Source organism: Tinamus guttatus, unplaced genomic scaffold (assembly GCF_059628265.1).
Source record: "Tinamus guttatus ecotype Peru unplaced genomic scaffold, ASM5962826v1 Tinamus_guttatus_pri_ptg000546l, whole genome shotgun sequence".
NCBI classification, from domain to species: Eukaryota; Metazoa; Chordata; class Aves; order Tinamiformes; family Tinamidae; genus Tinamus; species Tinamus guttatus.
The window spans coordinates 1,979,369-1,992,214 of NW_028289080.1; the positions used below are offsets into that span (position 1 = coordinate 1,979,369).

General features: G+C 60.8%; 1 protein-coding gene across 2 annotated transcripts; it reads right to left on the reverse strand.

Moving 5' to 3' along the window:
• Positions 1-984: 984 nt before the first annotated feature.
• On the reverse strand, positions 985-12,389 carry FNBP4 (formin binding protein 4). Of its 2 annotated transcripts, XM_088534276.1 has the most exons (17): positions 12,243-12,389; positions 12,068-12,145; positions 11,137-11,273; positions 10,760-10,934; positions 10,507-10,654; positions 10,317-10,431; positions 9,785-10,123; positions 9,393-9,606; positions 7,639-7,754; positions 4,990-5,094; positions 4,644-4,777; positions 4,221-4,318; positions 3,485-3,663; positions 2,735-2,986; positions 1,872-2,390; positions 1,599-1,756; positions 985-1,157 (listed from the first exon to the last, which is right to left on the reverse strand). In XM_088534276.1, the coding sequence occupies exons 1-17, from the start codon at positions 12,376-12,378 to the stop codon at positions 1,067-1,069; spliced, it is 2,994 nt and encodes a 997-aa protein (XP_088390402.1). In that variant the 5' UTR covers positions 12,379-12,389; the 3' UTR covers positions 985-1,066. The 2 variants fall into 2 exon arrangements, with proteins under 2 accessions (XP_088390402.1, XP_088390403.1); XM_088534277.1 differs by lacking the exon at positions 4,221-4,318 and having other exon boundaries at positions 2,735-3,069.
• Between the last annotated feature and the right edge of the window lie 457 nt (positions 12,390-12,846).

Consider the following 12,846-nt stretch of genomic DNA (forward strand, 5'->3'; position numbering starts at 1 on the left):
CCCTGGCACTGCCCCGTGCCCCCTTGGTCTCTGCGACACTGGGTCTCAGCCCCTCTTCCCTGACAGCCGTTCTCTTCCCTGGCACGATGGGGCCCAGCCAAGGACGGGTGCTGCTAGTGACACTTGTGAGGGCAGAGGCAGGGCCAACGCTCGGTGGGGTGGAGTCGAAAGAAGGGGCGGAGCCTAAGGGCAGGGCGGAGCCAGGAAGGGGTGCAGCAGCTCCCAAAGATCATTGGCCAGCGCACAGAGGGGCTCTGTGATGCAACCAGGCCATGACCAATGGGAACATTTATGCAAAGCCGGGGCAGCAACAGGGCAGAGCTGAGGGGCATGTGGGGGACAGGGCCAGAGACCCTGTTTGATCTCTGGAGACTTCGGTCCAGGCTCCAGAGGCCTCCATGCTCGGGAAGGGCAGGGACCTACAGGCCTCCATGCAACTCCCAGGGGCCTCCATGAGCACAAGGACAGCGGGACCATAGGGGCCTTTGTGCAGAGCCCCAGGCACTTCCATGCACATGCAGATGGGGGAGCCCTAGGTGCCTCTATGCGGCCCCCAGAAGCCTCTGTGCATATAGGATGCAGAGAGGCCCTGCAGGCCCCCATACGGTCCCACAAGGCCTCTGTGCATACAGGGATTGTGAGCCTTACGGGCCTCCATGGACAAGGGCATGCAGGGAATCATGCGGCCCCCACAGGTCTCCATGTAAACAAGGATGGGGGGGAAAACTACGGGTCTTCATGCAAACGGGGGGGGCTCTATGGGCATCTTTGCGGCCTTCAAGAGCCTCCGTGTGCATGGGGTCAGAGTGATCTATGGGCCTCTGTACAGCCTCCAGTGGCCTCTTGTGCCACCAGAGGCCAGGGGAACCTGCAAGTCTCCATGGGGGTAGGCACAGGGCTGCACGGCCTCTGAGGCCAGGCCTCGCTCCCTCCCTGTCCTCCAGAGTGTCAGGGATGCGGTCACGGATACAAGACGCCACGTCCCAAACTGCTACAATTTATTGGACAACGGTCAAGTGGTAAAGGGCTCTAAACTGTACAACGGTAAAAAACGGTGCTGCGCGCCTCATGTGCTCGAGGTGGTTTTCCTCCGCTTCAGGCGCGCGCGCCAGTCTTCCGGCAGCGCCTCAAAGTTGGCGTTCCTCTCTGCCATGCCGCTGCGGGGACAAAGCGTGGCATTAGCATCCAGGAGGCGCACGGTGTCACCCAGCCTCCCTCATCTCCTCCTCCCACCCGGCTGGACACTCTCCGTACGGGCAGCGAGGAAACGGCCCTGGCTTGAGAGAAGCCCGTTGAGGAGCTTTTGGGGGAGAAAATCCTCATGTTATGAGTTAGGCATACGCCTAACAGGGCGCCACAGGGCATCCTGCCCAAGCCATGGTCTTCGATGTCTCCCGAGGGACGGGGAGCACAGAGAGCGAGACATCCCAGCACAGGAAGCCACCCTGCCCCTCACAGGGTGTGGGCTCCTCACCAAAGAAGGGAGCTACCGCCAAGGCACCCCGTGGGTTTTTGGCTGCGACAGGCAGCGTTTTGTCACTGCTGAGCTAGGCGGTGCCGGAGCAGCAGCAAGAGGGGCCCCACGAGCGCGTCCGCACCTCATGAGCTGCTGCTGCTTCCACTCCTCAATGCGCCTCTGCGCGGTCGTCTCCCGGTCCTCCTCGCTGGAGCTGGAGTTCTCCTCCTCGTCCAGCTCCCGCTGGATGCTCTGCCACTTCTTCACCAGAGATGGCATCTTCGTTTTACCCTTCTTGGCCTGTGCCAGAAATTCAAAAGGCCACAGTTAGAGCAGCTCAGGAGAGGGATTTGGGAGACCAATCCCAGCAGAAGGGTCCCCGCCATGGTGGCCCCACACCAGGACACAGTCCTACCTTCTCCTTCCGCCCCTTCCGTGGCTTCTCCGTTGGCAGCGCTTTGGGAGTGGGAGGCGGCGGTGGCGGCTGTGGTGGTGGTGGCGGCGGGGGCTGCTCGGTACTGCTGGCAGCGGGCAGGGCCCCTCGCGGTGGCGCTGGCGGCGCAGCGGCTGCTGCGAGCCCCACGGGCACGGCGCACTCGGAATAGCTCATGACGGAGGACGCCGCAGGGGCCGTCACTCCCAAGTAGCCAGGCTGGAGGCCCAGTCCTGCGGGCTGAGGGCCGGCGTGGCCCGGAGCCATGCGGAGGTTGGGGCGCCCTTGGATGTCGCCCGCCAGGCGCTGCCGCGGCCTCAGGGAGCTGAGAGGCACAGGCGAAGGCTGGTACTTGCTGGCAGCCATGAGGGGCTGGCTGTAGAGCACAGGGCAGCTGCCGATGGTGGCGGCTCGCTGCATCAGCGCCGGGCTCATCTCCGCCGCTTTCCTCTTGGGCGGCTTGGTGGAGAGCAGAGGGGCAGGGCTGGAGTCAACGGCACCCTGGCAAGGGGAGCACCCACGGTGAGAGCTGCGTCGAGAGGCCTCAAGGCCCCGGGCACCGAAGCAGCAGCGCTGCCCGCGCAGGTGCCCCGAGCCGGGGCTCTGCTGCTCCAGCAGCTCCCCCTCGCTCTCTGCACAGTCCCTCCACTGCCCCTTCTCCCCGGGCTCATGCTCTGCCCCCATGTCCCCATCCCCAAAGTGTTTCGTGGGTCACACGTGCCACACGGGGGCAGGAAAGGAGCCATGCGCGCAGGGGCAGCGAGATGCAGGGCTCAGCTTCTGGTCACGTTGAGACAGTGGCCAAGGCTGGCCTGTCCCCTGTCACCAGCGCTGCCACTGCTCACCTGGCTGCTTCCGACGGCAGGGCGGAGGAGAGGCTTCAGGGGAGCATCTTCTTCCGTGCCTGGTGCAGGTGGCTCCTCGCCCCCCTCGTCCTCCATCTCCACTTCCTGGATCTCTCCATCTTCCCCCGGAGGCGGTGGTGGCGGCGGTGGTGGTGGAGGCGGCGGTGGTGGCGGCGGCGGCGAATCCGGTGGAGGCGGAGGCGGTGGAGGCATTTCCAAAGGCAAAGGAGGTTGGAGGACCGGGACAGAGGACTGAAGCAGAGTCCAAAATGGAGTGAGCGGCATGAGAGACGTAGCAGGAACTTGGCCTGAGAAGGATTCTTTACAAAGGGAGCCTGAAGAATACATATTGACACAGGCTTGAAAACCCACGCTACTGACCGCGCCGCCCTCCGCTCCCCAGGCTCCGCTGCCGCCTTCACTCGCGCTGGGCAGCTCCGCAGCGCAGGCTGCCTCTCCTGCAGAGCCCTGCCTGGGAACCAGCATGCAGAGGTGAGACCCGGGGCTCTCGGGGCTCCCCTGGAGCTGCCGCACCCGGCCTCACTGGGTGCTGCTGGAAGCCCCAGCGCTGCAGCGGCGCTAGTGCCAGCTGCTGTAAAGCTGCCGCTGGACGCCCGGCTGACGGGGGCGAGGACCCGCAGGCGCTGCTGTGAGCAAGGCCGTGACGGGCCACGGCGACCCGGCCACGCCACAGGAAGGGACGTGCTCCCGCGCCAGGGTGCCCGACGCGAAGCCCAGCCCGCTCCCTACCTGCGGAGCGCTCCGTGGCGTCCCCGGCGCGCTCTCCTTGCTCTTTGGCAGGTGGTTGAGGAGGACCGGGGGTTTTTCTGTCGGCGCTGCGCTGTCCTTCCTCTTCGTCCTCCCCGTCGGGGAACTCCCACTGCGACTCTCCTGAGTGCTCGTTAACATAGAAATAGCGCCTATGCTCCCTAAATCACAAGAAAGAAAACGGGGCTTTACATTCCCTCCTCCGTACAGGACACAGCGAGGCAGGCCTGCCCGCGACAGCCACGTGCTCTCGCGGGGAAGACCCTCTGCAGCAGGGCTGCCGTTCACCAACGCAGCAAACAACTTTGAGGACAGAGGCAGAAGAGGCCCGAGCCGGATCGCTCAAAGCTATTTGCGCTGCTGGCTCTGTGAACATGGCCCTGAGCCCCCCGCTCCGAGAGAGAGAGGAGGGCCGAGAAAGCAGGCCAGGGCGCAGCGCAGCAAGGGCTCGCTAGCACTGGGACTTGCGGCCACTGCCCTGGCCTCAAGTCATCCTCCAGAAGAGGTAACGGGGAACAGCCCAGTTTGGAGAAGTGGCTGCCCCCCTACCCCGTGCTGCGTGGAGGCCACATTTATGAGACTCTTGGTGCCAAATACACAGTGAATGCTAGAGAGAGGGAGCGGATCTGGGAGCTGAAAAACAAAAAGAGCAAAGATTTCAAATAAGGAAAAATTAATCAAGAAAGCCAAATAGAAAAAAGAAATGTTTGGGTCTGACCTGCTGGCAGGAGAGAGAAATCTTGTTCTTCATTCCGTTGATGAGTTGAAATTTGTCCTTTGTCAGTGCTGTTGGTCAGAAGAGCTGATCCAGAGGTCCTGCAAAGTTCACAGAGCTCTCGCATGCGCGACCCCCCAGGCCCGCCCTCCATAGCGCTTCACACTCGCAAGAGTGAAAACCAGCTCTGTCCAATCAGGGATTCAGATCCGTCTCAAAACACTGAGCAATCACTTTGGATTCTCCAATTTGGCGGCTGGCCCAAACTCTGTAAGTGCCGGAAGTTTCTCTGCCTGCCCAGCACTGCTAACTGGAAGCTGCTCTCAGGTCTCCGAAACGGATGCGCCGCGTCGTCCCGTGTTGAGGCTCACAAATCATGTCTGAGATGTCAAAGATGAAAGGTGAGAAAGGTAGGAGAGCGCGTACCTGTCCCAGTGGCAGGACCAGCCTTTAGGGGTGGCGTTTATTTCGTATTGTTTTAGCTGTTCGGCCGCGTCTTGCAGTTTGCGTTTGAGGTAGTTGCCATTGAGAGCCCCTTCCCGCCAGTCAGCGACGCGCGTCTAGAGGGCAAGAAGCAGGGGAAGCCGTTGAGACGGGGACGTGCGGGCAAGGAGGGGGCCCTGCCAGCGCAGGAGCGAGGGGGCACGAGGAAGACGCGTCTCCCAGGCGACGCCGCGGTGCCTCTTCCCCACCACGGACGTGTTAAGGGCCTCGCTACGCGGCCGCGGCGGGCAGCGCCTTGAATCCCCTTCAAAACAGAAGGCCTCGTTACCTCCGTCTGCAACAGCAGCATGTGGAAGTTGGAGATGGATTGTCTGCTGATGCCCAGAAACTCCAATTTACTAGTCAGAGTATTTGCCAGCTCTCCGATTTGGAACTGCCAAGGAGAAAAGGGAGAGTAAGGAGCTGCTCCCACAGGGCTGCAAGGCCGCTGCGGCCCTGCGGCTCATGGGGACGCCAGGAGAGCAGGAGCTACCGCTGCCTACGGCCCTGTGCGCGCAAGGAGAGAGGACGAGGAGGAGCAGGGCTGAACCACTGCCTCCCGGGTCAGCCCCTGTGAGCCCCACTGCGGCCTGTGCCCCCAGGGACGGCGTCACAGCGCGGTGGGACACGGCACTCGCTCCGACCGCTGCAGATGCCTGCAGAGGGGCCAGCACATTCCAGGCCTTTGCATCCACCTTTGCCAACATCATCTGGGCAGTTTCCACTGCGAAGCAGCCAAAGGAATTTACAGATTCAGGCTACTTTAGCGCTCAAACCACAAGGCTAGAGCACAGCAATCACAGGGGCAGAGGGCGTTAAACCAAATACTCCATCCATCTCCCAAAGGTAACAGGGCAGGCTCAATTTTCAGGCCTCTTAAAATCACCACTTTCCAGCACAACTATCTGGAAATGGCACGAGAGAAGCAACACCTCAGGATTTGCTCTCAAGTAAAGGACAGTCTCTATTTTAACATGCAGACCGGCCTGCAGCGCTTACGGTTACTTGAACCCAACATCCTTGTAGCAGTGAAAAATCCTAGTTAAGCATCACGCTGCAACAAGACTGATTGAGGGGAACTGCATAAAAGCGAATACAAGCCAGAAAACTCTCAAAAGCAGATGCCCACAAATGGGCAAACAAGACATTCCTTTAAGGAGGGTGCTAAAAACATCTCTTTTTCCTTCTTTCTTCCAATAAGATGCCAGGAGGCCACCCAAGTAGCGTCCAAAGACAGGGATGGGCCAGTAGAAGATGCTGCAGGAGCCAAGGCAGCAAAACGAGCTCTCTGTGTTAACAGTACCACAGAGGGGCTAGGGAAGATCCTGTGCCAGCGGGTTACTTCCCAGCAGAGGATCCGGAAATTCTGCTCCAGACAAATGAGCTGGCAAAAGAGCCAACAGCCCCAACCAAATAGAAGTTACCAGGACAAATGAGCATTAACTCAGCAGCTCCAAGGGAATCTTGCATGGGAAATCATGATGTTACAGCGTACAGCCCAGCACACTGAGCACCTCTAGTGCTCTTAAGCTCAGAAGCTTTTAAAGTCTTTCCGAGGAAACCCGGGATGTGGCGAGGTGGCAAGCATGATTCTTGCAGCTCGCACTTCTTTTCTAATCAACAAAACAGGGCAGACTCCTGTATACGCTCCACTTGAAGAGGCTTGAAGCCTATATGCAGGGAAATCACATCCCAAAACTCTAACATTAGAGGTTTTTTGTCTTTTTTTTTCTTTCCTTTTTTTTTTAAAAAAAAAAAAGAAGAGAGAGGCTGAATTTATGCTGAGGGAAGGAGAAGAGCCCTTTCACACTCAAATAACGATTAAATGATGGGAAAGGAAGGTGGAACTACTGGTTTTCACAATGGAAAAACCACCTCCCCTGCATTTCTACTGTCTATTCTCACATCTGGCAAAGGGAGGCAACAGCATTTACTAATGAACAAAATCACTCAGAAGTCAAATTCAGCGCTGCAGAAGATGCCAGGGTAACGAGTGACTGAGAAACAGACACAGGCTGGCAGGGACACAAAGATTTCCCCTTGTACCCTATATAACTATACACACATGGCAGCAGGCTCTGAGCAAACCACACAGCTCAAGGAGGGGCTCTGGGAACCATTTAGTCACCATCAAAAAAAGCAACTCAGGCCTTTTGGGAGAGAAAAGCACCAGGACAAGGTTGCAAAAACGCTTAGAGCAATCCCAGCTCGCATCCAACAGCCACCCTGTGGCCACCTCTTGCCTCAAAAGAGCAGCGATGCCAAGGTACAGGGCGAGTGCCCAATAGCAACAGCCTCCAGACACCCAGAGGCTGCCGACGCGGCTTCTTCAGTCAGCTGCCATTTAGCCATCCTGTTTCCGGGGAAAAAGGACTGTGATATCGTTAATATTAGGCAGAAAAGGCAGTACAAAAGCATTTGCTCTCTCATAGGATGACCAGGGCTTGTTCTTTGTCCTGTTCCTCCCCCTTCAGGCCTCTGCTGGAGATGAGACACTGGCTGAAGAGATTGTGGCCCATTCCGGCCCAGCCATTCGTCCCAGGCGAAGCCAGCACCAAGGAGAATGTGGACAGACAAACTGTTTTTCCAGTAAAAAGCTGGACTCGGAGCTCCAGGGCTGCCCCCCAACCCCTTTTCAGCACAGACTCTAATGCTGTTCTGCCAGCGATGGCAAAGGCAGGCAAAGTTACCCCTGCACAGCCTGGGTCAGACCCCACCGGCTATAAAACCACTGCCCACATGTGCCAGGCAGGTCGAACAGCCCGGGCAGAGCGGGTCGAGGCAGCGGGGACGCCCCTCAGTGCTGACTGCAGCCACAGGGGCCGCGAGGAGCCCGTGGGGAAAGCGGCAGGCGCAGGGAGCGGCCGCGCGCCCAGCTCGTCCCTCCTGCGCACGCTGGGAGCAAACCTCGCCGGCACAAAGCTCTGCATCTCCCTACCTTCAAATCCTGCTCCTCCTCTTCCACTTTTGGTGCCCCTTGGGCTTTCGCTTTCTCCTGGGGCTCCTCAGGCTCTGCTTCTTTTTCTGGGATCTCCTCGGCTGCTTCTGTGCTCGCTGCAGCTGCGGGAGGAGAAACAAGGAGTAAGCCCTTCTCCCGGCACCGCCGCAGGACAGCCCCGCTGGGGAGCCGCCTTCCTGCAGGAGCTGAGCACGAAAGGCTGAGTTTGAAGGAGAGGCTCCCCCACACACAGGTGCCGCAGCTGATGGGGCTCCTCCTGAGGGGATGTGCTGGAAATTAGAGATACCACAACAAAAGGACGGGAAAGAGCAACAGACTGGAGCAGGCAAGTGAAAAGAAGCAGACAAGATGGTAAACTCCCAAGAAGGCAATCACTGAACTCCTGCAGTCGAGCGATTTTCCAGGAAAACAAGTATTAAAACCCTTGAAATAACTGTCAGCTCAGACAGCTGACGAGACCAGACAGCTCCAAAACAATGTTCCGATATTAAAGTTTTCCTCAGAGCCACAGCTCATGGGGGAGCTATTTACACTTCCAAGTGACAAAATCCTGGGAGGGAAGAAGAGGAAGAAACAAAAACAAAACAAAGCCCCCAGATCCCGTATTTCCAATATTCCCCCATACTTCGTGTCATACGTTTCCAGGGCAAAACAGCTCTCAGTTGCCATGGAACAGTGGGATACACACCCAACTTCAAGCCCGTCGTTTAAAAACAACGGCTTCTGGGTGTCAACCGCAGCCTGGTACAGGCCCGGGCGCTTCGGTGCCGCGTTTTCTCTGGGAGAAGCAGATGTATCAGCGAGCGAGTTCTCCCCGCTGCGAGGCCAGCGGCTGGCAGGCGTCCCGGTGCTGAGGAGGGCAGGGCAGATGGCACAGGGCTGCCGGGCACACGCGGCGCCCTCGGCGACTCCAGAGTGGCCGGGCTCACGTGCAGGGACGCGCTTGCTACAAGCAGCGGCTGCAACAGCCGGCGCAGCACCGGCAGCGCCTGGTGGTCGTCAGCCACCACCCAACTCCCCGAGACTGCAGCTCTGCGTGTGGCTGGGCAACATCAGACGACTGTTTTCAACACCCACGTGCTGCTGTAAGGGCAGCTGCTGTTTGAGAAAGTGTTAAATCCACCATGCGGCTGAGATGAGGACAGTCCTTGTAGGAATCGAATCCTGCTCTCAGTGCGGTCCTGGCCAAATCCGTTTTGGCCACCACCAAGTGAAAGGGTGGGCTGGCTTTCAAGGACCCCATCAGCTGGCTGAAATTTGAAGGCTGTTACCAGGCACCTCAGCAAGACCAGGCCTTAAAAGAGGAAGGCAACAGCTCTCGATACATCGTGGCCAGGCTCTGCAGCTTCAGGTGGAAGTGGAAGGCAGTAAGGCCTGAAGCCGTGATCACACCTCTGCCTTTCTTTGTCTGCAATTAGGGCACTCTCCTGGTTTTCCTTAATTGCCAGGAGAATGTGACAGAGCATCAACTCATTCCCAGGAGCGCCCTGAGCTTGGCAGGCTGTCCCTGCACACGAGCACACCCCACTGTGACAGCAGAGGAGGCCACTGCTTCAGCCATGGCCCTGCTCTATCCCTCAGTCCCTCCTGACTTCCCCACTTGCAGGGAGAGACTCCCTGCATCCCGTGTGAGCTGCATCTTCAGCCAGCAGTGGATATAAGGCACCCCGGTGGGAACGGGCTGCCAATTCCAAGTGCCGATACCTCCCACCGAAGGTGGCTCTTCAAATTACCTGGTTGTTCTCCAGCTTCTGGGCTCTCTCGGCCCGTTTTGCTGGAGCCCCGACTAGCAGGCTCCGGGCTGGCAGCTCCGACAAACAGTTTCCATTTCCCTCGCTTGGAGGCCAGCCTGCGGGTCGCGTCCTGGGAAGCCGACTGGCTCCCATCGGAGAGTGGGCTGGAGCCCGACATGCTGCCGTCGCCCTCCTCCAAGGCACGTAGCTCTGCCTGCAAAGACACAAGAGCGGCGCTGCAGGGACCCGGCCTGACCCAGAAGAGCAGCCACGGCGCCCTACGAGCGGCACAGCAGACACATCCCAAAGAGCACACGCTGGTGGTTGCATTCATCTGCTCTTCGCTCGCTACAGCCGTGACCTTATTTGGGTGACAAAAGCTACCTCATTACCTTTTTTCTCTCCAGCACCATCTCCAGCTCGAGGGTGTCTTGCTCCTCCTCTTCCTCCCCACTCTCCCCCGACTGCACCACGCTGCACAGCTCCTCCTGTGGCGCGTCTTCCAGAGGATCCCTGCAAGGCTCTGGCTCTTCGGGGGCGGCCGCCGCTTCCTCTGCTTTGGCCTCCTCCTCGGGGGGCGGCTCGAGCTCCTCTTTGCAGATCACCTTCCTCCGCCAGCGCTCCTCCTCCTCCTTCACCACGTCAGGGAGCAGTGGTGCCAGGAGGGCCGCGGCCACCCCTTTCTTCTCCTCCTCGCTGCTGGAGAGGGCTTGCACGGCTTCGTTCACCTCCTGCAGGGCGCACACGGGATGACAACACTGTGTGAGCTGGTGGCGCCGGGACCGAGCCACCCCCGGGACACAAAGGAGCCTCCCGCTGGTGCAGAGGAAGGAGCCTGCGCAGCCCTGTGGCCACAGGGGACCAAAGAGAGCCCACGTGCAGGCCCGGTGGCACAAGCATCCACTGCTCGCGCTGCCCACTGACCTTCTTCACCTCTCGCTTGGCGACGCTGCCCCCACGGCTCGCGCTGCCCCCCTTCTCCTGGGGGAACAGCTCCGGAGTCGATGCGAAACTCCCGTTGGCCCCAGCCACTGCGCTGCTGAGGAAGAGGAGAGGGAGTGAAGGGCCGGCGTGGGCTGAGTCCCCACCGCTGCCGAGGGGCCCGGGGTCTCACCTGGGCTGGTAGTGCTGCAGCCCCTGCACCTGCGTCGCGAGGTACTGCGGCAGCTCCCACGTCACCTCGTTGCTTCGCGTGTTCCAGTAATAGTAGCAACCGGTGTTCTCGTCCCACACTTCCTGCCAGTCGCCCATCTCCACCCCCACTGGCAGGAGACAGAAAATGCCCGTCAGAGGCCGCGTCCCAGCACCGGTCCCCTGGGCAGCCATCACCCCTTGACGGCCGTCGCGCCAGCTGCGGCCACGCTCACCTCCTGCCAGCGAGCACTGGGTGTCGTAGTGCCACTCGGCGGCCTGTGCGGAGGCCGTGCCGTTGGCGGTGCCCGCTGCGGCGGCCTCCCTGGGCTCAGGCCGCGGCGGCGTCGGGGGCGGCGCGCAGGCCGGGGGCTCTGCTGGCTGCGGCGGGGCCGTGATGGCATCGATCTCCTTCGAGGACACAGACACCACAGTGTTAAATTGAGACTCTCTCCCAGAGCGGAACACAAGCTGCACAGTCAAAGTGTCACCAACAGGCAGAGAACACCGTCTAGGACCGCGAAACCCCCTTGTTATCTACAATCTGCCTCCTTCCCCCGCGAGGCAGCTACTTCACGTGGAAAAATCCATGCGCCAGAGGCGCCTCACTAACCGCCAGGAAGTTGGCCAGCGTGCTGTCGATGTCTGCCGAGCTGCTTCCATTCGCGTCCGCGGAACGTGCCGGTTTCTCCGGGGTGTCGCCCTCCTCCTCGTCGCTGTCTGCGTAGGCGCCGAGCAGGCACAAGCCTCCTGGAGGGGGGCGCAGGGCAGCGGTGACGGAAGGGAAAACGGAGGAGCGCGGTGCACCCGGCCGCGCATCCGCCCCGCGTGCGCCACCCCGGGCGGGAATCCCGGCTCAGCCCGTGGTGGCCAAGGTGCTGATCCCATGGATCAGCCGCCCATGGAGCGGACGGAGCAGCAGGAGCCGTCGCGAGGCGGCGCCAGCACCTCGTTCCTGCGCAGCCTCCCATCCTCGGGGAAGAAACACAGGGACCCTTCCCCCAATACTAAAAAGCACTTAAGGAGGGAAAAAAGCATCATCTTCCCTCCTGCTCAAAAGGATAAAATTGATAAAAGCAGCGGCGACGGGGAGGCGGCGGCCGCCTCCTGCCAGTGAAACCGGGGGACACTCTGGGGCCCTGTATGCCATGCGGTGTGGGGGGGGGTCGTCGGGCACAATCTCTGCACACCCCAAAAAATCAGTTCAGGAATAAAAAATGCACTCCCCAAAAAGCGGAGGGGGGAACTGCATGCTCTCTAAGCACACTTAAAGGGGGCAATTGCACACACACCCCCAAAATGGTGAGATGGTTTTTTTTTTTGGGGGGGGGGGGGGCAGGTCAGTTAAACACTTAAGGGGAGGGAAAATTAAAAACAAAAAAATAACCCTCATCTTTCGCTTAATCCGGGGAAAGCGGAATCCACCCCCGTCCGCATTGAGGGAAAGCGAAAACGCCGCCCCCAAAATGGAGGAAGAGCGGGGGGGTGGGGGGAGGAACCACCCCGCCCCCCCCCAGCCGTTACGGGCCCCCCCGCCCCGTTACCTGTGGGCTTGAGGGCGGCGGGGGCGGGCGGCGGTTGGGGAGCGCTGCGGGGCGGCTCCGCCGGCGCCTCGGGCTCGTCTGCGAGGAGAGAAGCGGCCGTTAAGCGGGCGGCGCGGGGGAGGCCGCGCCCCGGCGCCAACAAAGCGCGCCCTCCCCCGCCCCGCCGTGGCCGTACCCGCCTCGGAGCCCGACTCGGCGCCCTCGGCCGGCGGCGGCGCGGCCGCCTCGTCACGGCCGGCGAGGCGCGGGCCGGGCGGCGAGAGCTGCAGGATGGGCCGGCGGCCCGGGGCGGCGCGGGACTTCTTGCCCATGGCGGCGGCGGCGGCGGGCGCGGCGCGCGGCGGCTTCTGCGCGTGCGCGCGCGGGGCCGCGGCTGCGTGGAGGGCGGGCGGCGCGCGGCGGCTCTGCGCCTGCGCGATCCTGGGGCGCGCGGAGGGGGTGGAGCGGCGGCCATGCGCCTGCGCGCTCGTGGGGCCCGCGGGGAGGGGGAGCGGTGGTTCCGCGCCTGCGCGCTCGTGGGGAGGGGGGAGCTATGGAATGGACGTGACCTTGGGGCCTATAGCGCAGGCCGGGCCCTATAGCCGTGTCCTGGGGTTAGATCCTGCTCCTATAGCTGTGTCCTGAATAGCCCAGCTGTATAGCCCAGTCTGGCAGCTCAGGCCTATGGCCCCCTGCATCAAGCTGAGCTATAGGGCCAGCAGTGTAGCCAGCAGAAGCTCAGAAAATACCTCTTTTTTGGCCGCTAAAGAGCCTGGACTCGGAGTTGTAGTAACACTTTG